Source organism: Oreochromis aureus, linkage group 2 (genome assembly GCF_013358895.1).
Source record: "Oreochromis aureus strain Israel breed Guangdong linkage group 2, ZZ_aureus, whole genome shotgun sequence".
Lineage (NCBI taxonomy): Eukaryota > Metazoa > Chordata > Actinopteri > Cichliformes > Cichlidae > Oreochromis > Oreochromis aureus.
The window spans coordinates 15,739,646-15,766,352 of NC_052943.1; the positions used below are offsets into that span (position 1 = coordinate 15,739,646).

At 40.6% G+C, this 26,707-nt stretch overlaps 2 protein-coding genes and 5 non-coding genes across 8 annotated transcripts; 3 read left to right on the plus strand and 4 right to left on the minus strand.

Annotated features, from left to right (window-relative positions):
* Positions 1–243: 243 nt before the first annotated feature.
* zgc:153018 (uncharacterized protein LOC767701 homolog) lies at positions 244–7,333 on the minus strand. The gene is made up of 4 exons (XM_031747920.2): positions 6,888–7,333; positions 4,763–4,900; positions 4,450–4,528; positions 244–2,569 (listed from the first exon to the last, which is right to left on the minus strand). Exons 1-4 carry the CDS (start codon positions 7,208–7,210, stop codon positions 2,378–2,380), a joined length of 732 nt encoding a protein of 243 aa, XP_031603780.1. The 5' UTR covers positions 7,211–7,333; the 3' UTR covers positions 244–2,377.
* A 5,156-nt stretch (positions 7,334–12,489) lies between these two features.
* trnaf-gaa lies at positions 12,490–12,562 on the plus strand. Its single transcript has one exon. It is a non-coding gene; the product is annotated as a tRNA-Phe (tRNA).
* Positions 12,563–13,838: 1,276 nt separating this feature from the next.
* Positions 13,839–13,911, plus strand: trnaf-gaa. Its single transcript has one exon. It is a non-coding gene; the product is annotated as a tRNA-Phe (tRNA).
* Positions 13,912–14,695: 784 nt separating this feature from the next.
* trnaf-gaa lies at positions 14,696–14,768 on the minus strand. The gene has a single exon. It is a non-coding gene; the product is annotated as a tRNA-Phe (tRNA).
* Positions 14,769–16,185: 1,417 nt separating this feature from the next.
* Positions 16,186–16,258, minus strand: trnaf-gaa. The gene has a single exon. It is a non-coding gene; the product is annotated as a tRNA-Phe (tRNA).
* Positions 16,259–17,249: 991 nt separating this feature from the next.
* Positions 17,250–17,322, minus strand: trnaf-gaa. The gene has a single exon. It is a non-coding gene; the product is annotated as a tRNA-Phe (tRNA).
* Positions 17,323–21,262: 3,940 nt separating this feature from the next.
* Positions 21,263–25,835, plus strand: hs6st2 (heparan sulfate 6-O-sulfotransferase 2). 2 transcript variants are annotated; one of them, XM_039619406.1, is made up of 2 exons: positions 21,263–22,519; positions 24,448–25,835. In XM_039619406.1, the coding sequence occupies exons 1-2, from the start codon at positions 21,942–21,944 to the stop codon at positions 25,271–25,273; spliced, it is 1,404 nt and encodes a 467-aa protein (XP_039475340.1). In that variant the 5' UTR covers positions 21,263–21,941; the 3' UTR covers positions 25,274–25,835. The 2 variants fall into 2 exon arrangements, with proteins under 2 accessions (XP_039475340.1, XP_031591477.1); XM_031735617.2 differs by having other exon boundaries at positions 21,267–22,519; positions 24,445–25,835.
* Positions 25,836–26,707: the final 872 nt, after the last annotated feature.

Here is a 26,707-nt window from a genome sequence, read left to right on the forward strand (position 1 = left end):
AAAGAGCAGTTGAATGGGTGTACATAATCAAGTGTCTGGCAGTGGCTGATTGTTGCACTGCTAGACTGCATTCTCTGTTATTGTGCATGGGATGTAAGCTGTGGTCACTGCAGCCCAACACACTACAACCACAACACTGTAATGAACACTACAACCACAATAATATCAAAGTGACTAAAGCAAACAGAAGACGTGTGATCAGGGTGATGGTGCTTTTGTAAATAACAAAAATGAGCAAGGTTCTTTTGTAATGAGGTATTTTTATTTGTAAACAAGAACAATGCAAAAATGCGAGTATGAATGAGCACAAACGGTTTTCAGAGGTAAAAAGCAGGACAACGGTCAGCATACAAAAACATTTAATACATCACAAAGCCGCCTCTTTACCTCAGATTTCCACCTCTGCTGTCTGCGTGTCATTACAGCTGCTCGGGTTGACAGAAGTGTAACGACGACTTCATATCAACCCCACTGGGCTCCACATAAATCTGTCTCAAAAAGTCACAAATCAGAGTTTTCCTGCTAATTAAACTCTACGTGGATCGTCTGAGAGGATTCGACTGCTTCACTGACGGACCGAGAGCAGCCGCCTCCACGCAAACAGCATCATGACAGAAATCGTCACAAGATGAGAGGCCAGCAGAGATTTTCCCATTACACAACAGAACATTCAGGTCATGCTCACACAGTGAGGCTGTTTCACGAACACGGTGGCTCAGTCACACTCTCGCCACATGCTTCACGATGAAAGCATTCGAATATTACACTCAGAACAATACAACGAATTCTCCCTGATGAGGACACGACTGTGCAAAATGTCGAGCTCCTGCAGAAACGCAAACAAACATGCATCGTAAACGTACTCGGAACAAACACCAGGCTGGCTGCTTGTGGTGTCATCAATGATGTGAATGAACAGTGACTCACGAAAATCTGGCGAAAAGACAAAAATAAGCAACAACACTGGCTATTGTTAGAATGTGCTTCAGCTGTGAAATCCCTTTTCGTTTGAAGGCAGATAAGTTTAGTCCCACTACAGACCAACTCTGTGGACCTACAGACTGGATGTTTCCATCTTATCACTTATTAAGGAAATGTTTTTGCCCATAAATGTCTTTAATGTTGGATTTGACACAACATCCAGTTCTTCAGTAACTGGTATATTTTGAATCTATAAAATCCTTCAGTACAAACGTCCCTGACATCATTGCAAAACACATTTCATCTCCAATCATAACCTTCGATCACAAGACAGTCAGCGTGCAGATCCCTTTTACTGAAATTATATTACTGCTCATAAATGAATCAGTGAATCAATAAAGTTCACGTGTTTTCAAAACTTTCAATTCCTAAAAAAAGAAGAATTTTCCATGTTATTTTAGGGTTTGTAAGCCATGATTGGGCAGCAAGTCCCGCACATTACAGCCACAGTTTGAGGAGATTCTTAGAGTCGGACTCACTCCCATCACCTCAGGATTGTACTACGAAGTGAGACTAAGGTCAGGAAGCTTATGTTGAGCTTACAGTCAGAGTTTATAGTGTCTCAAAAGCGGCTCTCCTTTTAACCAGGCAAAATCACAAGCTCAAAACAGCCTGTTTAGCTAAAATTAAAATGCATTACTGTCAGTTACATCCATCTGTGCATTTCTTTTTATCTTGCAAGGCAACAAGATGGAGTATAAATACCTCAAAATAACTATAACTTGTATTCTATATGTCTGCACTAAAGTGAATCCAGACAGAAACACATTGTGTGCAGTTCCTGTTAAAATTTATGAATCTCTTGTATTATTTTTAATACTGCATTTAATTTAGACTTATCTGCCGGTGTTGACACTGCAGTGGGTGTTTCAAAAGGTCTGAGGACCCTTTTCAAATATGTGAAAGATTTTGTACTTATTGAACTCATTATAGGATTTCTTCTTTCCTCTTTTTCCTGTGAATTTGTTTGTCGTATAATAAAAAAAATAATCCAAGTGGTTAAAAGAGGTTTTAAAGATTGTGGAAAAACCTTTAAAATGCAGTAGGCAGGATTCCACCGATATTAGTGATGATACTAAGCTGTTAAATAACATTAAGCCATTAAATAAGATAAATTACTTGATAATTAATATTTAAGGACAACACAGATCAGCCAATGTTTTTAAAAAGGTAACATGCATTACAGACATATCTAATTTAAGCCTGAACTCTTTCTATCGTATCTTTGGCATTTCTGTACTGCGTTCTTTTGTTGGTTGATTAATATTACACCTGATGGATTCATTGGTCAGGCTCATGTACCGCGGAGATGACATCATCGATCGAGACATGAACAAACTGAGGTTTAAATGTGAATACTGGAGGCTTCTTCTGTCAGTACCTCGCACACTCTGGGTTAGACTAAGAGGATGGGTGTCACAGGAGGCGGCGAGGGAGAGCCGCTGTCTGATGGACTGTGTCCCAGCAGCATCTCCTTCTCCCGGTGCAGACAGGGCCCGCTGATGTGCTGGCTGTGAGAGTGGTAGAGCCGCAGGAAAGCCAGGATGGAGTGAGCCAGCCACAGAGCCGTCACAAGCCACAGCGACGCCTGAGAATGAAGAGACATGCTTACAGTCACACATCGAAAAACACTGAACAGACACATAGTGAAGGATAACGATGCAGAAGGCACTCAAGAAGTTTGTGAAATTCTTGTGTTTTATTATTCTGTTACTGAGTAATAATTAGCAGATATCTGTGTCTGTGCTTTGCAGTTTTACAGGTTATAAATGCAGCTGTTTCAGTTGCTGAATCCATCTTTTTTATCCTTAACATGGCAAAGGCCAAAACACCAGCATGGAAGCTTCAAAAACATGGTCCCAAAAACCAGCAGATGACTTTTATATGTATGTGTGATCCACACATGGTCACTTCTGCCTCCGTATGACCAACATGCCTGAGCTAAAGCAGCGCGCACAGGGGAAGCAATTCATTCGACCTTTATAGCGAGTGGACTAGGTAACCCTCTAATGTATATAGCACACACTCACATGTCCATCTTCCACTCTCAGTTTAGGCCATTTTTAACAATACATCAGTGAAACAACAGTTATCACCTCAGTATAAGGACTGTCAGCAAATTCTTGGAGGTAGATTGGTGAAACTATGGGACCGGAGCTGAGAGAAATGTACAAACAAGTAGAAAAACTGAGTTAAGATCCAGCCTTTTGTTTCGATCATTTAAAACATCGGGACAAAGATTCACAGGAGAAATCTAAAAATCAACAATGTGGCTCCAGAAATGTAGAAGCCAAAAATCAATTTGTAAAAACATACAGTCTGTGCCTTTAACAAACACCACTTCCTGTGAGACTTTTGATTTCAGGGACGAGTCGATATTTCACTGTGACGACAGCAGGATGAGAGGGATGCCGTTTTTAGACGGGACAGATTAGAACTGGAAAAATTGAAAAATGACCGTAGCCGAGAGCGTCACTGTGTTTCATCAATATGAGTCGGTTTGTTTGCGGGAGTGAACCTCGCACACTCGTTTCATTGTTTCCAAAAGACAGATTAGATAAATCCTGCCCAGGACACTGAATGGAGCTGCAGAAGCTGCTAGAACGGAGGCTGACACCAGCTCGTGTCGATCAATGATGTTTTGTAACAAAAACACAAAGCATTGACAACGTCAAAGAAACTCCTAAATGCATGCTGTTAATTCCTGGATAAATCTGCAAAAAAGACAAGCTTCATGTTCATCAGACGAACATGCTGCCGAACAAAAGTGGTTTCTTCTGACAGAGTAAACCTGCTTTCATGTTTTACGTGTCTGCTTTCCTAAAATATCAAATCTGTGACAAAAGATCTGTTGCCATTAGAAACCGCTCACACAACATCACTGCAGCTGACACTGAATCAGACAGAAGGGTGGAAAAAAAACTGAAATGAGTGACTACAGTGATGTGACACAAAATATCCTGTATTTAAGCACAAAACGGGGATGAATCTGTAAATACTACTGCAGCTGCTACACTGATTGGAACTCATGCTGTTATTTTAAAAGGTTCATCTATTAATCAATTACTGTGTTATAGCATTAATGGCCACAGGGGAGGTCTTTATCAGTTGGAAAGTTTTTTTTAACCTTATGAAAATACAGTTAATTTGGCCAGTGGGGTCAGATTAGAATCTTTGCTGATTCAGTCCCCCTGGGCCTTATGTTTGACACCCCTGTTCTATAATTTGAGATGTTAAATTAGCTTGTTGTGATCATTTTAATGTTACTTAAGTTATCCGTCTAGTATATGAGCTGTTAAATAATTCTTTTCTTTTTTCTTCATCGTGCTCTACCTCCTTCAGTCTTTAAAAAAACCATACAGCCGAACTGTGAAGCTCTTGTTTCAGAGGCCTGGGAGGAATTTGGTGTCACTTTTGCGTTCTGGTGTGCGCAACATTTTGTGTTTGCTTGTATTTGAGCATTCCTACCTGCGCCAGACTGAGCTCTGTGAAGAAAGATGAAGTGTCCACGTCCAGGTAAAGTGGCACAGACTGGGACTCTGCACAGCTGAATTCAAAACAAACAGAGAATGGCTGAGAAAAGGACCTCCAGATACACTCAAATAAGATGACAGCTACACACACGCTTTAAAACACACATTTTAACATCAACCCTGAATCATTTTCTTTTTAAATCACAGACGGAGCAACGAAAGAAAAGTCTGGAAATGTGCAGGCCTCTCGATGTCAACTGAGCAGGCATCCATCCACAATACCAAAGGGGAGTCTGTGTTAGATGTACCTGAATGGCTGTGTGTCGTTCTCTGTCACAACATCGCACCAGGAGCTGAGTCCTAGTGACAAGATGACACTGGCTCCTCCAGACAGGAAGAACACGCACACGCTCAGCAGGACTGTGAGGAAGGACGAAAACAGAGTGCTGTGCAGAAACAGAGAGAGAGAGAGAGAGAGAGAGAGAGAGAGAGAGAGATGGCCATCAGACACACAGACAGCTGAGGCTCAAGGCTGACGATGGAGCAAATGCATGATTATTTCATAATATCAACTGCAGCTACCTTGAACGTCCCCTCTTTCTGCTGCTTCAGTTATCACAGTAATGTTTTTATTTGTACAGATTTCCTCAACAGATACAGACGAACCACACAGCACAGCCTGCTGTTACAGTATATATAGTACTGCGCAAAAGTCTTGAGCCAGCCCTCATCGCTTTACATTGTACAAGTAAACTGGGAAATGGATAAAGCTATTTATTGAAACATCAGTAAACATATATGGAAATACAGTAAGCCAAAAACCATACAATCTGAACAAGCTTGTAAGTCAACCAGGACAGCCTTAACTCTCTTTCAGTAGTCTTAAAATTACATCTGCTGTAAAAGTAACACAGCATTTCAGAAAAGGAACATCATACCAACAGTAAAATATGGTGGTATTGTCATTGGTTTGCAGCTGTTTTGCTGTCTCAGTACCTGGAAGACATGCTTTGGTAAAGGAAACCATTAATTCTGCAGTCTACCATGACATCCTGAAGGAGAATGTCCGGCCATTGCTTCGTCACCTCAAGCTGAAGCGTGGATAATGATCCAAAACACATCAGCAAGTCTACCTCTGAATGGCTTAAGAAAAAGAAAATGAAGACTTTGGAATGGCCTGAATCCAACTGAGATGCTGTGGCATGACCTTAAAAAGGCGGTTCATGCTTAAAAACCCTCCAACGTGGCTGAATTACAATAATTCTGCAAGGATGAGCGGGACAAAATTCCTAAATTTCCTTTACTGTGGATCCACTGTAAAATTAAATGTAATAAAATTGAATTGTTTATTACTTATTCACACTGTTCTAGTAACCCAGGGGCTAGGCCTTTATCATTGGGAAAAGCTATAAAACCTATGAAAGCAAAGCTAAATCTCGAAGATTTATGCCAAACTTCACATTATGCAAAGCTGTCCAGAGGGCCATACTGGAGTCTCTGCGTGGCCAAATACCACCCACGGGCCTTATGTTTGACACCCCTGCTATGACTACTGTGATGACTGCAGTTTGTTTTTGTAGGTCATGTGACCCACAGGTTTGGTTTAGAAAGGCCCAGCAGCTGGTTGAGATATGGGGCCCACAGAGGTGTGTCAAACGTGCACCTCAGGGGTCAGAACCGGCCGGCAATAGGTCCACTTTGGCCCACCTGATGAAAAGTGTGAAAGCTGCAGCTGAGACCGTGTTTATTTTTTTCCTTTGGCTTAATGTAGGTGATGCTCCCGGTGTGGAGAGGCAGTAGCAGCATTTCTATAATGAAACGTTGAGAATTTTTTTCACATGTAGGCAAGCCGATTCATAAAGACCTAAAATACTGTTGTTGTTGTTTTTGTTGTTGTTTAAGTAAACTCGTTATTCTTAAGAGCTCTCAAAGTGTTTCTTTCTTCTCCTGTTTCTTTACACTAACATTTAGCATGCTTTTTGGGGGGAGTCAAATACAATCACTAGAATAAAGGATGCAGATATATTCAGAACATTTTCTCCTCTCCTTAACATGGCCGACAGCCTTCTGTGCTGATGGATACACTGACTGATCATCCACACCACATGACTGCTTCGCTGCTTTACTTGCTTTTGTTTGGGTGAATAAACAAGTTAACGCACAATGGTGTCTTTTTATAGAAATCTTCGGCATCTGGCACCAATGCACAGGCAACATATTAATGCGTCCATTTCTGCATGCATCCGTTTATGTATGCCTTCATCTATTTTAATGCGTTTGCAGGATCTCCAAGTACCACCGGGCCACTGTGGCACTATGCTGCATCATCTTTCTGCAGAACATAACCAAATGTAGGTCAGTAGTGCTTGTACCCGCCCTTCTCTGTGTTTTGAGACGTATGGACGGGTGGGTGTGTGGTGCAGGGAGACTCACTCGTCATGTCGTCCGTGCAGATAGAAGAGGCACCTCCAGCCCTGCGCAGCCCCGTACAGCACCGTGAAAATGCCCACAAAAGTGGCGAACTGGCAGGCTGCCGGCGGCCCCCACTGCTGCACCACCAGGCGATCCACGACTCCCGTCGTGCCCGTCGGTTCCACCTGCTCATCCGTCCTCCAGTATCCACTGGAAAAGAGGGCGCAGCGGCCTTTGAAAGCGGAACCGTTCAGAGCCATCGGGACCACCACCAGCAAGCCCGCCGCTACCGAGAGGGCGTGAGCCGTGCAGTGCGCCAGCAGCAGCCGCCGGTCCAGCTCCATGACGCAGGACGAACACCAGATACACGGTTAGAGTACACACGCTGAAAGTAAGCAGATATCAGCACATCCCCGTGTCTGTCTGCTGTACTGACCCCGTTACGGGTATTTAAAGGAGCAGGGCGGGGACCGAGCCGTCTCTCCCACCGTTACACAACCCGCACGTACTGCCAGAGAGGAGGGGGACACACAGAGCGCTCACTCCGCCCAAAAATCCAGGAACCAAGCAAGAGAAAACGCATCGCTGTAATCATGCCTGCATTTCAGCACAAACACTGAATCCAAAGCTGCTGCTGTTCTTTCTTATCTTTAAAAGAACAACCCTTTTTTCTTCACTCTTTCTGCCTGTCAATTCCGCTTCGCCATTTTACACACGCACTTGTACATAACAGAAATCAATAGATACCTAAATAGCTATAGAAAGTCTATAGAGCTCGTCCTGGAAAAACAAATATGTTTGGCGAAACGGTGCATTTAACTCCTGATTCGGATTCTCGCATGACCTACTAGACATGACGGGCATTTAAAAAATTACACAAAATAAAATGATCAAAAATAAAGAGGCACAGATTATTATCATTTCCACCTCCACGTTTCTATTCTTGGACTCTGCTTTGCATGAGTCACTGTTTGACATAGCTCCTATCTTTGATTTAAGGTCACCCTCCCTTTAAACCAACTTTTCTATGATTGACTGTCTGCCTCTAACACATCCATGTCATCATATAGAGCCAAAAGTAGAACAAATTGTCACAAACTGTTTAGACCTGAGCTTTTGGCTCACACAGACATACTCTGATCCAGAGAAATTGCAATAATTAGTGTGAATGCTGATTAAGCATTCACAGTATTGAGATGCTATTTTTATTCATGGATTCTGGATGACTGAGAACCTTCACAGACATATTTTTATTCAGTTCATTTTTTGCGGGTTATCTCCTTGAACTTAGAAAAACCATTCAAGCTTAAGAGTTCTCTTCTTTTAGACATGTGTGCTTCTATTTTTGTTATTTATAACTTTTTATTGTCAGCTCTATTCAGGGGAAATTTCAATGGGGAGACTCTTCAAATTCTCATTCAACATACTCCTCTTTCAACTCTACTTCCACATAAGTGCACCTACAGACACCATTCAAACTTTAAAACGAACAAGGCTTTTAAACATAGATGCAGACTCATGCAGAAATATTGATACGGTTTTGTTTTTGTTTTTTTTGTTTTGTTTTTTGACTTTGTAGAGTGAGAAAAGACAGATGGGAGTCTGAAAGTCAGTAAGTTTTGCTGGCATTGACAGGCTTTCAGAAGGAAGTTCATCATTGGGAAGAACATCAGGCATTGGTGCAGTTTCAGAAGGGTTTTTAAAGATCTTGGGTATGTGGTTCTTTACATCGGCAATTGTAGTGAGCAGCACTAGTGTAAAGTTTGCAACATTAGTGAGCAGAATTTCTGGTGAATATTTCTCTCTGATATCCCTCAGGATGCTCTGGGCCATGATCTGATCTCTGATGGAGCGAGAGAAGACTGCCCGGCTTTCCATTGCTGTGATAGTTTTGGAGACTCGATCCAAAGTGGCCTTTGTGACACTGGTGGAGAGTATGCTCAGACAGTATGCTCGGGCTATGTTTAAGAAGAGGCCAGGAGGAAGCTCCCAGAAGCCCTGCAGGATGTGGGGAACTGCCTCTATCACCAAATCCTGTGCGGTGAGCAGTTTGAAGCTATGCTCTACCTGCTGCTTCTCTTTAAGAATTTGATGTAATGGGTGTTCTATAGAATAAAGTTATAAAAATGATCTTTTAAACATCTTTAAAGCATCACAGAAATATTGAAAGACTATAGCTGGACTGTCAACAATTGTATGTCAGATGTGACTCACTGAAATTTAGGAGCTTTGGCATCTGGAAGTTTAAGGAGCATCTGGGCTTGAAACCCTATGTCCCTCATTTTATTAATGACATTCACTGCCCACACCTGAAACAGAAAAGTCATTTACGTTGCAGATTTTATAAGATGTTATGTGAACATAATGAAAAAAGAAATTTCCAAATTACTACAAGTCTTGTGAGTTTTCTAGTCTTACCAGTTTCAAAAGACGTTTGGCTTCTTTTCAAAATCAAAATCAAATTCCCAAAGCCCTCAAAAGAAAACAAAACAGAGGTTTTCTCTCAGCACTTAGACTTCATGACAAACAGACTTAGAGGTGTGAGGTGGACGGTCCGTAGGTGTCACAGTAACTCACTGCTCTGTGAGTGTCTGTCTGCACTTTGGCTTATAGGTGAATGATTCGGTGTATTTCAGTTAAATATTTCAGCAATTACAGGATTTCAGCTAAAAGAAATGTTCACGTATCAGCATTCGCACTGCATTTTATTCAGGAAATGCATTGTTTTAAGTTGCCATTCACTGGAGTAATTGATTTGTAGTTAACCTTGTGTAACATGGTAATCTCATTCAATGTGATCACCTTGTGTAACATGGTAATCTCATCCAATGGGATCCTGATATCTATATCTTACGAGAGATGATTCACTCATTATGTGCATGCTTGTGCACAATGCATTTGTAGTTTTCTTGTTTGTGTCTTTGTTTGTTTTTTACATTATGTATAGTTTAAAAAGAAAGGAGAAATCAGCGGCTCCTTGCTCTCTATATATTTAATATTATATATATTTGGAACAACACAAACATGAAACATGCCTTTCACCTCATCAGAGTTTAAAATAATCGAACATTTAATGGAATTTAAGCACAAAAAAGGCAAATATATGTGGTTGGTTAACAATTTTTAAATCAAAAACAGCACTAATAAAATCTTGACTCCTGGGGGATTTATTGTTTATTGTGGATAACAGACAGATTATGTATCCTTATAGGTGGGGAATTTCTTTAATACCAGTATTATTAAACAAAACCTATTACAAATGGGGTAAATAAATAGAATGTACATGACTTAAATGAAGTGAAACAAGTGAAAATAAAAGAATAAAAGCAAAACAAGCACAGTTTAAATACATCTTTTTATTATATCATAAAAAAGACTTTAACTTGGCTTTCTTTATGTATTCAAACGGCACAACAGATGTCAAATGACATTAAAGTGTCTCAGTAATAACAGAGTGCGGTAAACTGGATTAGTGATTTTCTCAGATTATAGGTCAATAGGCAGCCTTGATCTAATTATTATAACACAAAAGTTCAAAAAGCAGCAGCCACAATCGATTTGATCAACAGGAGTGAGACATCTAACTAATAAACGATCTGCAAATTTGTGGCTCAGTGACGAAACAGGGCGACGTCATCCGTTTGATCCCTTTAAATCAGATGGCGAATAAGAGGCTGTAACGATCATCCTGCAGAGGGAATGATCTTTCTGGTTCATCTGTCAAACGCGTGATCGATGAGCTCATCAGCGGATATTTTGGGCTCTGCGCAGAAGTCCTCATTAAATAACAGCACATGTGTGACGATGTAAATCGTCTTTGAACTTTACTTTATACTTGTAAATTTGGAGTTTTTATTTTTGCTCTCTGTAGCTCCTGCTGAGTGATTATCTAAGACTAATTAGCTCAAGGGAGAGAAATGCTTTTCAGTGTTGGAAGTAAGTCATGCCGATTTCATTGCAAACACCACAGGAATGCAATTTACTGCACTTAAAGAAGCTGGTGAGATAAGACAGCAGCGGTGTTGTGGGTTTAGAGAGGGATTCACTGTATCTTACACGTCTTTTAAATGCCCCCACAGGGGTTCAAACTGGATGCTTCAGTCTGGCAGAGAGGAATGTGGGGTGGGGCCGGTGACATTCCTCTCCTCTGTATGAGCCCCGCTGCCTCAGATCGCTGATAAACCAAAGCATATTTTCCTAAAATTAGCTCAAGTTATGTCGAGGAGGCTTCAGTTTCACACCAACTAAGAGCAGAAGATTAAACCAGAACCAAGAAACAACTGAGAGAATCTACAAAGAAAAGGCAGGGGTAACAGATATTAGATTTTGTTGTTGTCAATTTAATGACTACAAGTACACGTAAAAACAATGAGGACAAAATCTTAATTCTTCCACTCTTCCAACTTTTACTGCACATCAGCCCATATATGAAACTGTAAACTGCTAATACACTAGTATATTGCCTAATATAACTAATTATAATATAATATAATATAATATAATATAATATAATATAATATAATATAATATAATATAATATAATATAATATAACAAATAAATCATCAAAAGAATATCAGTGGTGTTTACTTATCATGTCGTTTTAAACAATGGTGGTATCAGGCTGCAATTTGTCAGTCAGTGCATTCCTGCTGTAAACACTGGTTTCAGCATCCTTTATGTTTGCTTCTATAGACCAACATGCTGGATGTGACTTCTTTATCCAGCCTACATGTTCTGTGCCTGATACTTTGCTGCCGAAATAGCTCAGTTGGGAGAGCAGCAAACTGAATAACTGGTGGTCCCTGGGTTTTGGCATTGTGTTTGTCCAATTGCCTTGTTTAAGTTTCTTGAAGACATCATCTCTCATCCAAGAACCTTCTTTAAGTCCAAAACCAACAGGTGGAGAGTCCTGAGTATTTAATCCCTAGTCGCAGGTGGTCCACTATTGATCATGTGCCTCATCACATGGGCATAGATCATTATCAACATAGGCTTTGGGTGAAACCATTGTAAGACCTTACTTCACTCTATCATGTGTCTCATTGAAATCACCTCATGCATGATGCCAGTGGGGATTCATGTGCCTAGGATAGGATTTCAAAACTGCATTGTAGGTGCAGACAGTTGTAAGCCACCCGAAACCTCATAATGACCCACGCCTTCTTTTCACACCTTGGTTTGTGTGGTGAGGCACATGATCAATAGTGGGTCAGCAACTCTCTTAAGGAACATCTACCACTTTGGGTTAAATACCTGGGGGTTAAATGTCCACCTCTTGGTTTTACAACTGAAGAAGCTTCTTGGATGAGAGGTGAAATGTCTTCAAAAAATTTTCAACAAGTCCAGGTGCTTTCTTTACAAGCTCCATAGACTACCATCACCTGGATCGCTGACAACTACACAGACACAGTCTGACACGAAACTATACCCTCCAAGATGACAATGCTTGGCCGCAGAGAGGCTACGGAACTTTAAACTGAACATCAGGAAGGAAGGTGATTGAACGTGGCATGTTCCTGATGTCAGACTTGCTGGTCTGACTGCTTTTTGATTGCCATCTTATCACAGGCTAACAAGATCTCTGATTCGAGTCAAGTGAACTACCATCATCAACATGGCATAGCCGAAATAGCTCAGTTGGGAGAGCGTCAGACTGAAGATCTGAAGGTCCCTGGTTCAATCCCGGGTTTCGGCAAATGGTGGTATTTATGCACACCCCAAATTACTGCTTGGCACATAACACAAATGTTCCTGTTATGGAAGAAAACGTTGAGCAGCTGATTTAATTGGAGAAGAACAAACCATTTCTTAGCATTTAGCGGTTGGAAGGTCAGCACACCGCAAAAGCCTTTGGTGATATTTCTGATTTAAAAACAATGTTTACCTTTATACTGTGATTGCACATTGCACATGTAGCATTTTAACTGGGAGAAACGTTTCATCTCTCATCCAAATGACTTCTTCAGTCTCAGCTCCCTGCAAGTTTCCCCACCCTTATAAACTGTACATTTGCATAATGACTGAAGCTTACACCATTGGCGAACAATGGGCTGCATCATTAATATCCAAATTGCCATGACCATGATCCACAACCACTGATAAAAGACCATTTATTAATGACCATTGTTTCAATTGCCATGAGTATCATTCACAGAGAGTTGGGGAATGGCTGCAATCACAACATTATAAGATGGTGAAAGATGTCTAAGCACTCTTCTCAATTCAGAGATGGTCTTTCCCTTTTCACTTAAATGGACTCCTTGGCTCCCCGTTAAAACCAGCGGTCCTCCCTGTCCAGGGTTAGGGCTAGGGTTAGTGTGTACATCCTCATCATTGAAAGAGTGGCCACTGGCCCGTAGGTGTCCTGGCCTGAAGAGTTAGCTCTTCTGTGTTGTGCCAGACGTGTAGCCAGAGGTTGTTTGTTTTCTCTGATGTATAAATAAAAGAAATCCTCCTGGCACTTAACACTATATTAATCTGTTTGTGCTGAGGGACCTGATCGTTGAGGTGGACCAATTTTTGGCACAACATGGTGTTTGGGGTTTGAAAGCCACACAGAGATGCAGTGTTTAGAGAAAATGCATCTCACCTGTACCGATTCTCCTGACACATAAAGGATCACTAAAGGTTTTCGCTCAGGCTGCAGTTGTCTTTCTTCTGTCCTGGATCCCTTGGAGCATTTTCTAGGTGCCTTCCCAGCTGTGACAAATGTCCTGCTGGGATAACCACATTTACTCAGGGCCTTCTTGATGTGATGTTCTTCTGCTTCCCTGGCGCTGTGTCTGTGGGGATGGTGTTCGCTCTATGTTGTAGCGTCCTGATGACACCCAGTTTGTGCTCCAGTGGATGGTGAGAGTCAAACCTTAAATAATGAACGGTATATATTGGTTTAAGGTACAGATCAACTTTTAAATGTCCCCCATTACTGATGGAAATCTCACTGTCACTTGCACTGCTAATGTCTGCATAAAGCCGAAATAGCTCAGTTGGGAGAGCGTCAGACTGAAGATCTGAAGGTCCCTGGTTCGATCCCGGGTTTCGGCAATGGTTATGTTTATGTGGACCCTAAATTACTGCTTGCCATATAACACAACACAGGTGTGGGAGAAATCCTTAGGCAGCTGAGTTCATAGAAAAGAACAAACAAACTTCTAGCTGTTGGAAAGTCAGGATACTGCAAAAGGCTTTGGTGACATTTCTGCTTAAAAGATCCTTTATACTGGGATTGCACATAAAGCGTTGTCTGATTGTCAGGTTTCTCTCTGATATTGTAGGTCTTTACCTTATTAAAGTATCTTGAGGTCACGGTTATTGCAAATCCACTAAGGTGCTATTAGGTGAAACAAGCCTAATAGTAGTGGTCCTAACCCTGCCGAAATAGCTAAGTTGGGAGACTTATTGTAGGTCTTAGTGTAGTATTATTTTTTTTCTAACTACTTCAGACAATCTATAACCCTCTTCCTGTAATAGTCTTTCTGGTTTAGCAAAACCATGCACCTACTTCGTCTGCCGGAAGAATGATAATGTTGTTGTCATTACTAAGCGATGTGAGGGCCTTCCTCTCCTCCATACTGATGTTGGATGTTGGGGCCTTTGCATTACTGAGAAAGGCAGAAACTTCCATCCACAGTGTTTCCAACACACAACAAGTAGGTCAAAGTACATTTGTTGCCTGGTCTTAGTCATTTCATACTGTGCTAGACGAGCCTACTCATGTGCTGTTTGCTCATACTCACGTACCAGCTTGATAAAGTGGGTTAAAGGGAATACTGATAATGAAACACACATTACCGAGGAGTATTTGAGGGTTCACGTAAACATAAGCATTTGCCGAAACCCGGGATTGAACCAGGGACCTTCAGATCTTCAGTCTGACGCTCTCCCAACTGAGCTATTTCGGCCACAATCGGTGCCCATAGTGCCACACACTCCAATCAGAGACACTTTTAGCTGGTGATAAGACGGCAATCAAAAAATAGCACAACCAAGCCAATCAGTCATGCTTGTGTGGGACAATAAAACACACTTTACTTTACTTTATTTATATAGCACATTTAATAACAACAAAATGTTGGCCAAAGTGCTGTACAAAGATAATAAAAAATATATATTGTTCTATTACTGGGCTTCACATATAAAATTCATGGCATACTGGCAAGCTGACAGTGTTAATCCCCCTACATGGCTACAACTGGAGCAGGAAGCTTGTCAGCCTTACTGTATAGGAGTTATACTGGTGTCTTTCTTGCCCACTGAAAAGTCTATGTATGGCGGCAATGTGGTGATACACAGCACCATATGTATTGTTGAGCAGATTAAACTACACTTTAATTTGAAGTCTTTATCCTCTATCGTGCCCATTGCAGGCAATCCATCTTTTAAACCATCTATTTTAGACAATACATTTTGACTTTGGAAACAGGTAGGACTTTGTACAATCAGTAATCTATACTGGGAGGGTGTCTTTGGCGCTATCAAGCAGTTACAAGAGATATACAAAGTACCAGGAAGAGACTTTTTCAGATACCAGCAGATAAGAGACTATGCCAGTAAATACGTACAGAGCTTTGAGAGTCTTAACAATTCCTTTCTTGATAAATGTCTCCAACTTTCACCTTTTAGTGAGAAATGTATTTCTTGCATCTATCAGAGTCTAATGTCAATGAGCCCTGTGAACTCGTTCTTTATCAAGTCTAAATGGGAAGAGGAATTAGGTATTCCAATCACTAATATTGAATGGGAAGAAGGTTTGGAGAATCCATAAATGCTCTTATAATGCAAGACAGTGCTTAACTTAATTCAAATCTCGACATCGTCTACACTTCTCAAGAGAAAAGTTGTATAAATTATACCCTGAGGTCTCTCCTATCTGTTTGAAATGCTCCCTAGCTAAAGATTAGTTAAGCCATAGTTTTGTTTTTTGTGACAAGGTTAAAAAATATTGGGCTGACATCTTTGATTCGGTGTCTCAAATTTCTTGATTCAGGCGAGGACATCCCAAAAAGTTGATTCTGTTCCTCTGGACATAGCGTTTTCAGTGGGAGAAATGTTTCGTCACTCATCCAAGTGACTTCTTCAGTCTCGCTTGATTGCAGGTTTCTCCACTCTTATAAAATTCAGTCATATTAGCCCACAAAAAAACTTTTAAAAACCACCAGCACAAGCATGACCTTGAACATTTGAAATTAAACAGCCTGTGTGGGGGAAAGGATTGTCATCTTGAAGGATAGTGTTTGGTGTCAGGTGGTTGCAGAATTTCATCTAACATCTAGATCACAATCATCACCTTCATAACACCTAAACATAAAGCAAACATATTGCCGAAACCCGGGATTGAACCAGGGACCTTCAGATCTTCAGTCTGACGCTCTCCCAACTGAGCTATTTCGGCTACACCATGCAAGCGAAGGTGGTGCCACTGATGCTTCATATTATTAGCTGGTGATCAAACAGCAGTCAGACCAGCACGTCTGGCATCAAGAACATGCCATTTTCAATGACCTTTCTTCCTGATGTTCAGTTTAAACGCCTCTATGGGGCCGAGCATCTTGGAGGATATAGTTTGTGGTCAAACTGTGTCTGTGTGGGTTCTTGGTCATCGAGGTGATGGTAGTCTAAGGAGGTTATAAATAAAGCAACTGGACTTGTTGAAGTTTCTTGAAGACATTTCACCTCTCATCCAAGAAGCTTCTTCAGTTGTAAAACCAAAAAGGTGTAGAGTCCCAGGTATTTAACCCCTAGTGGTAGCTGTCCCTTCAAAAATGGCGTGGGTCATTATGAGCAGGCATCTTACATGAGGTAATGTCAATAAGTCACATGACAGGGTGAAGCAAGTCACATGCAGCATGTGGTGCTATAGAAGCAAACACAATGGACACTAAAACCAGTGTTTAGCAGTTTGTCAGACAGGAATGCACTGACTGACAAACTGCAGCCTGATACCAACGTTGTTTAAAATGCCAGGAAAATAAAGACATCAATATATTAGCTATATTAGGCAATATATTTGTGTATTAGTACTTTGCAGTTTTATTTATGGGCCGATGTGCAGTAAAGGTGGGGAGAGTGCAAAGATGGAAAGAACTCACTGTTAGTTTTAGTACTTTTGTGGTGGTTTTCTGGCTTATTTTGTGAGTTGTTTTGTCTTTCTTGATATATTTTAAATATAGTCACTGAAGTGATTTAATAGATTTCCAATTATGGCACATTTATCGTGTCCTCAGAGAGCTAAACGAAGATGAAAACAGCCGATACAAACCTATTAAACACCAACACAGTTTAACAGACTTAGAACAATCCGAACGTGAGCAGCGTCTGTGGGGGAAAGCATTGTCATTTTGGAGGACAGAGTTTGGCATCAGACCTTAAATTTAGCTCAAAATTGCCGAAACCCGGGATTGAACCAGGGACCTTCAGATCTTCAGTCTGACGCTCTCCCAGCTGAGCTATTTCGGCTATGAGATGAATGTGATAGTAGTGTCACCGACTACAACAGTCAGTGGGCTAACTCATCACTTGCATCAATTGCAGTGACTTAGTGGATTTGCAGCAACTGTCACCTTAAGGCACTTTTATACGGTAAAGACCATGATCAGATTCTGAATGGTTTCTTTTAAATTGCAAAAAGAAAAAGTCTGACTTGCACAGGCACATCTGCTTCAAAAGTTGTTTACCTCTACTTGTGCAAATGTAAGAAAAATGTGATCTGTTTTTAAATAGCTTACCCTAAAAACTCTGTGGTCATCTCCTGGAAAACCCACTGTAGTTAAATAAGAAGACAAGCTTTCTTTAATTACATACGTAAACAACTTATCCCTCTATAAAGGTTTCTGCAAGTTTCAACAACATTTCCCAAAATTAGGTTTAAAGCTCTAAATGTGCAAATGCTCCGTTTCACAGTTTTTTTGTAGTTGCCTTTATATGATGTCAGTGAGAGAGGATTTCCTTAATATGGTCATGTCCTTGAAATTTTAAATATATCCAGAAGTTGTGGAAATGAAAAACAGCACAGTTCTAATTAACGTTTATGTGATGTGGACCAGTTCATCAGTTGTGTTGTTTTTCTTGAGAGAGCATTAGGTTAAAGAGCTAATAAAATCTGTTAAACCTCAAATAGAACTGGCTGCATTGTTATTTTCCAAAAATAACAATGTCATTTTTACTGCTGTAATTCTTAGTTTGTTCGCTTATTTTTTTTTTTTTTTTAAAAAGCAAACAAACCAAAAAGGTGAAATAAGAAACCAATCTGCTTTCTGTACCAGGCATGTTATAAAGCTGAAATAAGTTACATGGTTTATTAAAACAATCAAATTACAGTATTTACATTTCTGTTAGAATACTTTTAATTAAGTGCTTTATCCCACTTACAATGAAAATTTAAAAAATCTTGTTCATAACCTGTGTGGTATGTTAACACTATTGGAAGTAAAAATAACTTGAACTCCAATTTTGAAAACACACTTAACATTTTCTGTTATAAAGCTCTGACCTGTATTATTAGTATGAGTCTGTGTGAAGCTCCTGCTGTGCAATGAGCTAGTGACCATAGTCTGGGAGAGAGTCCTGTAACTCTTTGTCTGCAAAATACAGTATATAATGACCAATGTTGGGCAAGTTACTTTGAAAAAGTAATTAATTATAGTTACTATTTACTTCTTCAAAAAAGTAACTAAGTTTTGCAAACAATAAAGTTATATGCATCTATTTATCTAAAAATGCATCCAAGGCGGGTTTTTAAATAAACATTTCAAACTATTTACAGAAAAATCTGGTGTTCTGTATCAAATAAGCTGCCACACAAATTATTTACACACACAACAAAACTATCGACTACACTACACACTAATTACACAACGCAACACACTAACTTTCGACTCCAAACAGCTTAACATCACAAATCTCTCACATCTCCCGCAGCAGTCACTCCTAAAACGTCCCCTTCTTCCTAAACAACCAAATGCCATGTTGCCATATCATTTTTTTGATTTGTGGACATGGTACATTTTTCAACCAATAGGAAAGGGTGGAGTTTTTTTTTTGGTTTTTGGCTTTGCTCACAAGTGGAGAGTGCTTTCGAGCGCTTTCCTTAGAAAACGCAGTTTTTACAGTTTCTTCTTGCAGTAAATATAAACAACGATAGTATTCAGGAATAAACATCGCATATATATATATATATATATATATATATATATATATATATATATATATATGTATTTTCATAACTCTGGTTTTACATGGCCAATCAACACTATTTAAAAACTGGTATATAGTTTGAAGTCCACACTTTAAGGCAAAAATGGAAATCGGGGTTGTCTTCGGTTGACATAACATCTTTTTGCTATGTCATCTTAATTTGGCCATGACTGCTTTATTCTTCCTCAGCTAATCAGCAGTGCGATTGTTCCCCCCTAGCTCCCGGTCTGTGCGTTGAAACATAGTAACGAGTCCACACCGCATTTTCTTGTTAGTAATGGCGTTGTAATGATTGAAATGGTCATTATTCAGATTACTAGTTACTGAAAAAAGTAAATGGTTCAGCCCATAGCAGGATCAGCTTTTTTCTTGTTTTCAGTAGCAAGCCATGCTTATGATTGTGCCAGAGCACATTTTGAACAGCACCATGGGAATTTCAGATTTTACACAGGTGGTTGGATGTTACACTCTGGAAATGGAAGCAAGGTGAGTGTTATTAACTCTCTGTGGTCCACGGACACGCTGCACCTCCAAATCACATGACTATGTTAAGCTGACACAGCAACAAGCTGCAGCCACGCTGAGTCTCTGTTTCAGCCCAGATTGAAAGTTCGCACTTCAAAGTTTTTAAATTTTAATTACAGGCCAGTAAATCCAGAGTTATGATAATATATATAAGCCACGCTTTTTTCTAAATACTGTCGTCACGTTTTTGTGTGTGTGTGTTTTAAGCGTTTTCTAAGGACAGCGTGAAAATAGTAAAGAAAGGAAAAAAAGCCACCTCTTTCCTATCGAAAATGTACCATGTCGAATTTAGAAAAAGTCAACACGTAGGATTTTGTTGTTTAGGAAGAGGGAAAGTTTTGGGAGTGACAGTAACAGCAGCGAGACAGAGAGTTTTTAGATGTGGGAGATTTGTGACGTTTAGTGTGGAGTGTATACTTAGTGTGTTGTGTTGTCTTGTGTAGTTGTTCTGTTGTGTAGTCGTTTTGTTTTGTGTGTCAGTGAGGGCACTAATGAACACAAAGGCACATTTGCAACGTAAACACTGTCACTAAGTAGAAAACCAGCGGAGTGATACACCTCCTGTTGTCAGGCCCGCAGGTTTATCCCTGTGCTGTTCTCCTCTGTCTTTTGGTGGACCTTCTTTTTTTCTTTTTTCTTTTTTTTACTGTGACACATAATTTGTGGGGCATCTTATTGCAACACCTGAATGTTCTCTCATTTTGGTTTTAGTAATATTTTTAAATGGTTGTACAAAATGAAAAAAAAAACGCAGGTGTATTGGCTGCATTTTTAGATAAATAGTTGTATATGTTTACAAAATGTACAATTTATATTTTCATTTCAAGTTATAAAAATTGACTCAACATGTCTGTGGGGGGTTTTTTTACCGTAAAAAATACTACTAGCATTTTAAGTTCTTTGTGTGATTTCAGATCAGTAATAGTACTATTAATAGTAATAGTAGTACTAATGCAGTATGTCAGTGAAAAAACAACTAAATTCATTTGAGCTGAAAAGAATGATACCAAACAAGGCAAGGAGGAAAAAATAAAATGAAACAATTTGAGGGTGAAATACAAACATAAATTCAAAAGGAGTCAAAAATGTCTGGTTGTATTTCAGACCTGAGTGGGTTAATCCAACAAATCATGAAAAATTAGGTTTAAATTTTTGTTCATGACAGTGCAGATTTCTGACATTTTGTGTAATTTAAGCTGTAACAATGTGATTGTTTTCTAACAAAAAACAGTGTGAAACTTAAGTTAGACTCGTGTCTGTAAATGAACCGCCCCATGTTGTGTAGCTTTCTGGATTTTATACTTATTGGGCTACATATTTATTTATTATACAGGCTATACAGTACATAACATCAAAACTTACATGTTTTATGTAACTAAAGTGTGTAATTATGTGGGCTACAGACAATAATTAAGTTATAGACTATATTTATATGAAAAACGTGTATACTTACTACATTTGAATCATTTTAACCATATGTAACCACCTGCAAATGTGTTTGGGGAAAAAAGGCTTTAATTTTGCCACCCCATTTGGTTTCTCTGCCACCCTCATGCCACCCTAAGAAAATTTCTCTAGATCCGCCCCTGTTTGCTACCTAAAACACCGGTGTCATAGCCTGTCAACGATGTTGATTAGCTGCGTATATACGAATGTGAATCTCATCATTGGCTGGAGCCGCCGGTCACCGGTCACTCACTGACTCACACTGCAAAACAACACAGAATGAATTGTTGAAATGTTTGAAATTGAAATGTATTTTAATTTGAATTCAGGTTGGAATTCTTTGTGCGTAGCGCAGATCTTCTGTGCTCGGAGACCGTGTCAGCAGTGCGCGATTGCGCACGAACGCAGCTTAAAGGGAACAGTGCTCATCACGCTTTCCATGGTCGGGAAACCCGTTCACGCATCGAATTGTGGGAGGTTATTTAGTGGCTTTTAGAGGCGCAGACCCTGTCGTGGCTCTTGATTGGGACGTTGCTGGGTGACGTAATTGTTCTTGCCACACTGAGCGCGGTGGCTGCTGGGAAGAAAGGTCAAGAATCGATGGCCGCGCCGGACGCGGTGGATTTGCGGCTGTGTTCAGGGAACTGTTGGCTTTTATGGGGCCGATGGAAGCTCATGAAAGGACCACACGGCGGTTTTAACGGAGAGCCGCGCTGGGTGTCGCTTATATTCCAGGGAAACGCTGAGCTCGCCGTGCTTTGATTTCCTGACTCTCTGACTGCCTAACAGACTCATTGTTGTTGTTTTGGCTTCATCCGTCGGACACACACACGCTGCTCCCTGAGATCCACCCCCATCTGAGACCGGAGTCCGGACTGCCAGAGTGATGGTCTGCTGTCCGTCCCTGGAAGATGGATGAGAAATCCAGCAGCAGCAGCCACCACAGGCTTCTGATCGTCCTGCTCATGGTGCTGCTCTTTGGCGTCATTATGGTCCAGTATGTGTGCCCGAGCAGGTCTGAGTGCCAGGCGCTACACCGGCTGGGATCCTGGTTTAACAGCGGCAAAGTGACTGGGTCCCGGGGCGGGGACAGCGAACTCCAGGACGGGTTTCAGAAGGATCCGTACATTGCGGAAGACGGCGCTCTGGCCCGGTTTGTCCCTCGTTTTAACTTCACCAAAGAAGACTTAAATCGCGTCGTAGACTTCAATATCAAAGGGGACGATGTCATAGTGTTTCTGCACATTCAGAAGACAGGGGGGACGACCTTTGGGCGACATCTGGTGAGAAATATCCAGCTAGAAAGACCCTGCGAGTGTCACGCAGGTCAGAAGAAGTGTACCTGTTTCCGACCAGGTAAAAAAGAAACCTGGCTCTTCTCCCGTTTCTCCACCGGATGGAGCTGCGGCCTCCACGCAGACTGGACTGAGCTGACTAGCTGTGTCCCATCACGCATGGACTCCCGAGAGGCTTCGCGGAGTCTGCCCAGGTTGGTGAAAAAAGGGGGGCTCAGTGGGGGCTGGTGCCTTTCACCAGAGGTTTCCTCCCAGTCTTAATGGGGCTCTGGGGTAATCACTTTGTAATTAAGCTTGTCTGTTACTTTATTTAAGATAATTGCGCATTTTCCTGTCAGCTTTGTAAACAAAAGATTGTTTTATGCTTGAGTAAATTAAACCCCACTTAAAAATAGTTGGAAAAACTTTTTTTAACACTTTTTAAATCACAGAGTTCGTGATTATATGCAGGAAAAAAACGTATCCATTCACTATAATCCACTTTCTCCACCAATTGCACAGTCTAGTTGTTTATTCACTATAATAGTGACATTACTATACAAGTAATTCTAAATGGTCAATATCTAAGAGAAAAAAACTCTTAATGCAAGGTTTTCTGACTCAAAATGGGTTTTGGGGGGTGATTTCTCCACATATGGTGAAGGCTGGTGCTGTGGCACAGTGCAAAGGTTCTTATCGATATAATACCAAGTAAATACAGAGCTGATATTTTTTACACTGTCCCATTGGGAGAAATGTTTTGTCACATATCCAAGTGGCTCCTTCAGTCTCTTTACTGCAGGTTTCCCCAACCTTATAAACAGTACATTTGCACAATAACTGAACCTAGTCCACTGAATAAACAATGGGCTGAGAGGTCAGTTCCTTGATTATTAATATGCAAATTTTCATGACCATATTAATGATGAGGAAGACCTCGTTAGTAAGGGGCTGGATTTTCCTATGATTTGGTGGTAAAATTTTAAAAAACTTTAAAAAAAAAATAAATAAATTTTAATGTATGCAGGAAAACCTTTGTAATGCCACAGCCATTTTTTGTAATGTTCTCAGTTTAGCCATGATTGATTTTACATTCCAGGTATGCAAAGTGAATGGTGCTGCAGTACATGGAAATGTAAAAAAAAGAAAGATGGGTCAGTATGTTTGCTCTAAAGTTGTCAAACAGAACTTGCTGAGCATGATGCATTTAAACTTCAAGGTGACTGAGAAGCGATTTTTAAAGGAACTGATTCACTGGTGTGGCAGGGATAATGGGATTATCCCTGTATTGTAATGTTTTGCAGCGAAACAAGACTAATAGATTTAGATTAAAATTCAGAGGTATCCTGAAGTACAAACAGAACAGACGGGCACGCCATGGACAAACTTCCTGCTTTCTAGGGAAAAGTGGCTAATGTTTGTAGCATTTCTACTCAAATCTTATATGTATTATCAATATATCCCTCGTACGGATCTGTGTGAATGAACATTTAGCAGCGTTAGAGGCAGGTGCAGTTTGAGGTAACGCATCCCCTATAAACCAGCCAAGTATGGCAAAAAGATCTGGTGAAACTGTGATGCCAAAACTCAAAGAAAGTTTAAAAACCACAAATAAATTACAGTAGAACATTTTAAAATATCTCTCATTGATAAAGGGAACAGCACAGGTATGATAGAAGAGCATAGAGCCAACACAAAAGTATCCTGTGTAAAATATAACGGGGTCATAAATGGTCGCTTTAGGTTTAAAGATGGTTTCTTGTATTTATCAGCATCTTCTTTACTGCTCACCCCTCTCACCTTCTCCAAACATTATGAAGCAGTTTTTTTGTTTTGTTTTGATAAAGTTTTTTGGCACCAACCAAACGGGTTTAGACCTTCCACTGAAGGAAAACTCTGATACTGCCAGTGTTCAACTTTAGATCATAATAGCCATAAAACAGCAGGAAAATACACAGACTTCCTTTGAGTAAAGGTAACACAGACCCATTGATTAAACTGTATGCAAGCCCACTGTGAGCCAGGAAAAACTATATGAACGAAAGTAAAATCAAATACTTCAGCTCTAATTGAAATAAAAAGTCAGAACATTATTAGTTACAACTTTATTACTGATCTAACTGTGTCTGTTTCTCTCCAGCAGGAACTATTATTATATCACCATCTTAAGAGACCCTGTGTCACGCTACTTGAGTGAGTGGCGTCACGTACAGCGCGGCGCCACGTGGAAGGCCTCATTACACGTGTGTGATGGACGTTCACCAACGCTGTCAGAGCTGCCAAGCTGCTATTCAGGAGATGACTGGTCAGGCTGCTCCCTGCAGGAGTTCATGGACTGTCCCCACAACCTGGCCAACAACCGGCAGACCCGCATGCTGGCTGACCTCAGCCTGGTTGGCTGCTACAACGTTTCCACCATGAGCGAGGAGGAGCGCTGGGCCGTGCTTCTGGAGAGCGCCAAACGCAACCTGCGGGGTATGGCCTTCTTTGGACTGACCGAGTACCAGCGTAAGACCCAGTACCTGTTCGAGCGCACCTTCAACTTGGAGTTCATCGCGCCTTTCACGCAGCTCAACGGCACACGCGCCTCCAGCGTGGAGGTGCCTCCAGAGACGCAGCGCAGAATCCGCCAGCTGAATCGATGGGACGTAGAGCTGTACGAGTACGCCCGCGACCTTTTCCTGCAGCGTTTCCAGGTGGCGAGGCAGCAGGAGCGCAGGCAGGCCAGGGAGAGGCGACAACAGGAAAGGAGGCGGCTCCGTGGTGGGTTCAGAACAAACCAAGGGAGGCAGCTGAAGCCCACAGAAACGCCACGTCCCACCAACAGCCGCTCTGTTGTAACCGAGGAGCGGCGGAGAGAAAAGCCTGCTGAAGACAGCGTGGCATCTGAAGTGCCACTCCCAGACTGGTGGGATCTGGATGAGAATAGCACTTTAGAGGACTACATAGACAATGTGGAACAGTGGTAGCGATGGGTACGAGCAGTAGGGTGTCTAAATGCTAAGTGTGCCAACTTCTGCCTTGTCTGTTTTCATATATCCGAGTTATTTTTAGCATATGCCTTCCACAGATGTCCTTTCCTATTGAACAGTCTTAAACGACACATTATTTATATTGATTATATTTCTTTCCCACATGGACTCAAAGAAAGGCAAGCTATATCCGTCTCAGTGATGGTACTTAACCTTCAACACTACATTTTGAACCTACCTGAACTCCTAATATAATGTAGCTAAAACAACAAATTGTTGTTTTATCTTTGTTGCAAAGGTACACTTTAATATGTTTTTCTATTTATTAAAACAAACACTGTTTCTTGTGATTAATAATCTATATGTTTGCCAAATCATTGTCTGGTCTGCGGTGTGTACATTTCGAAATGTACCTGTGATCTCAAGTTTTTAGTAACAGAAAATGAGAATGGAGTTTTTTTTCGATACCTCAATGTATAACATTAGCTGCTAAAGTTGTACAATTACTGAATGTGTCTGTTTTGCTTTTTGTTTTTAATATAAAAAAATGCTGTTGCATCTGCTGAATTGCTCTTCTGTTCTTCCCCAATGGAGATGTCTCCTTTTTCCTCGCTGATATCCTTTTGTCTGCGAATGCAACACAAAAGAGTGCACGCTTTTGTGTTGCACTTGCAGACCTTTGAAGAACCAGCAGGGAGCGCTGAAGCAACTTTAATGAAACAGCAACTTCCTGATAGTCACGGAGATAATAGCTTTTTCTTGAATTTGGTTGGGTAGTATTAAGACCATCTTCAAAAGCACCTCGGAAAATTTGATATGTATAAAATATTAAATACATGTTTAGCACAGCAAATGGAAAATTATTATTTGGAGTTATTGGCTACTCTTTGATTTAATACTACTATTTTTTAGAAATGTATAAGGTTGTTGACAGGAATCTAAAATCCTGATAAACAGGCGTATATTACTCCAGTGTACCTTGTTTGAATGCTACTTTAACTCAAAATTAGCACACTTGCAGATAATTAGGCTAAACAACAAATCATTTTAAGTATTTTTAATGAATTAACATTTTAACACACTTTTTAAAAGTGTATTATAAACATGGTATCACTTCACTATCACTATGGTAGCCTCTGTACATTACCACAGTCGTTTTTATAAACAGCCCCCCATTTTCAGAGGCTTCTGATAAGTAGTTTCATGGTCAGGCAAGGCATGTAACTCGATTCAAAGTGTTAAATTTATACTTTAAAGCTTTATTTTTTTGAATATGAGGCCCAAAGAGATCTCAGTGTAACTGAAATAGGTCATCATCAAAATAAATCTATCAGACAGATGGCATAAACTTTAGGAGTCACTGAATAAACAATGTGGTGGATTGTTAAAAACAGTGAATGCACTGACCAGATCGGTGACACCAAAAAGCCT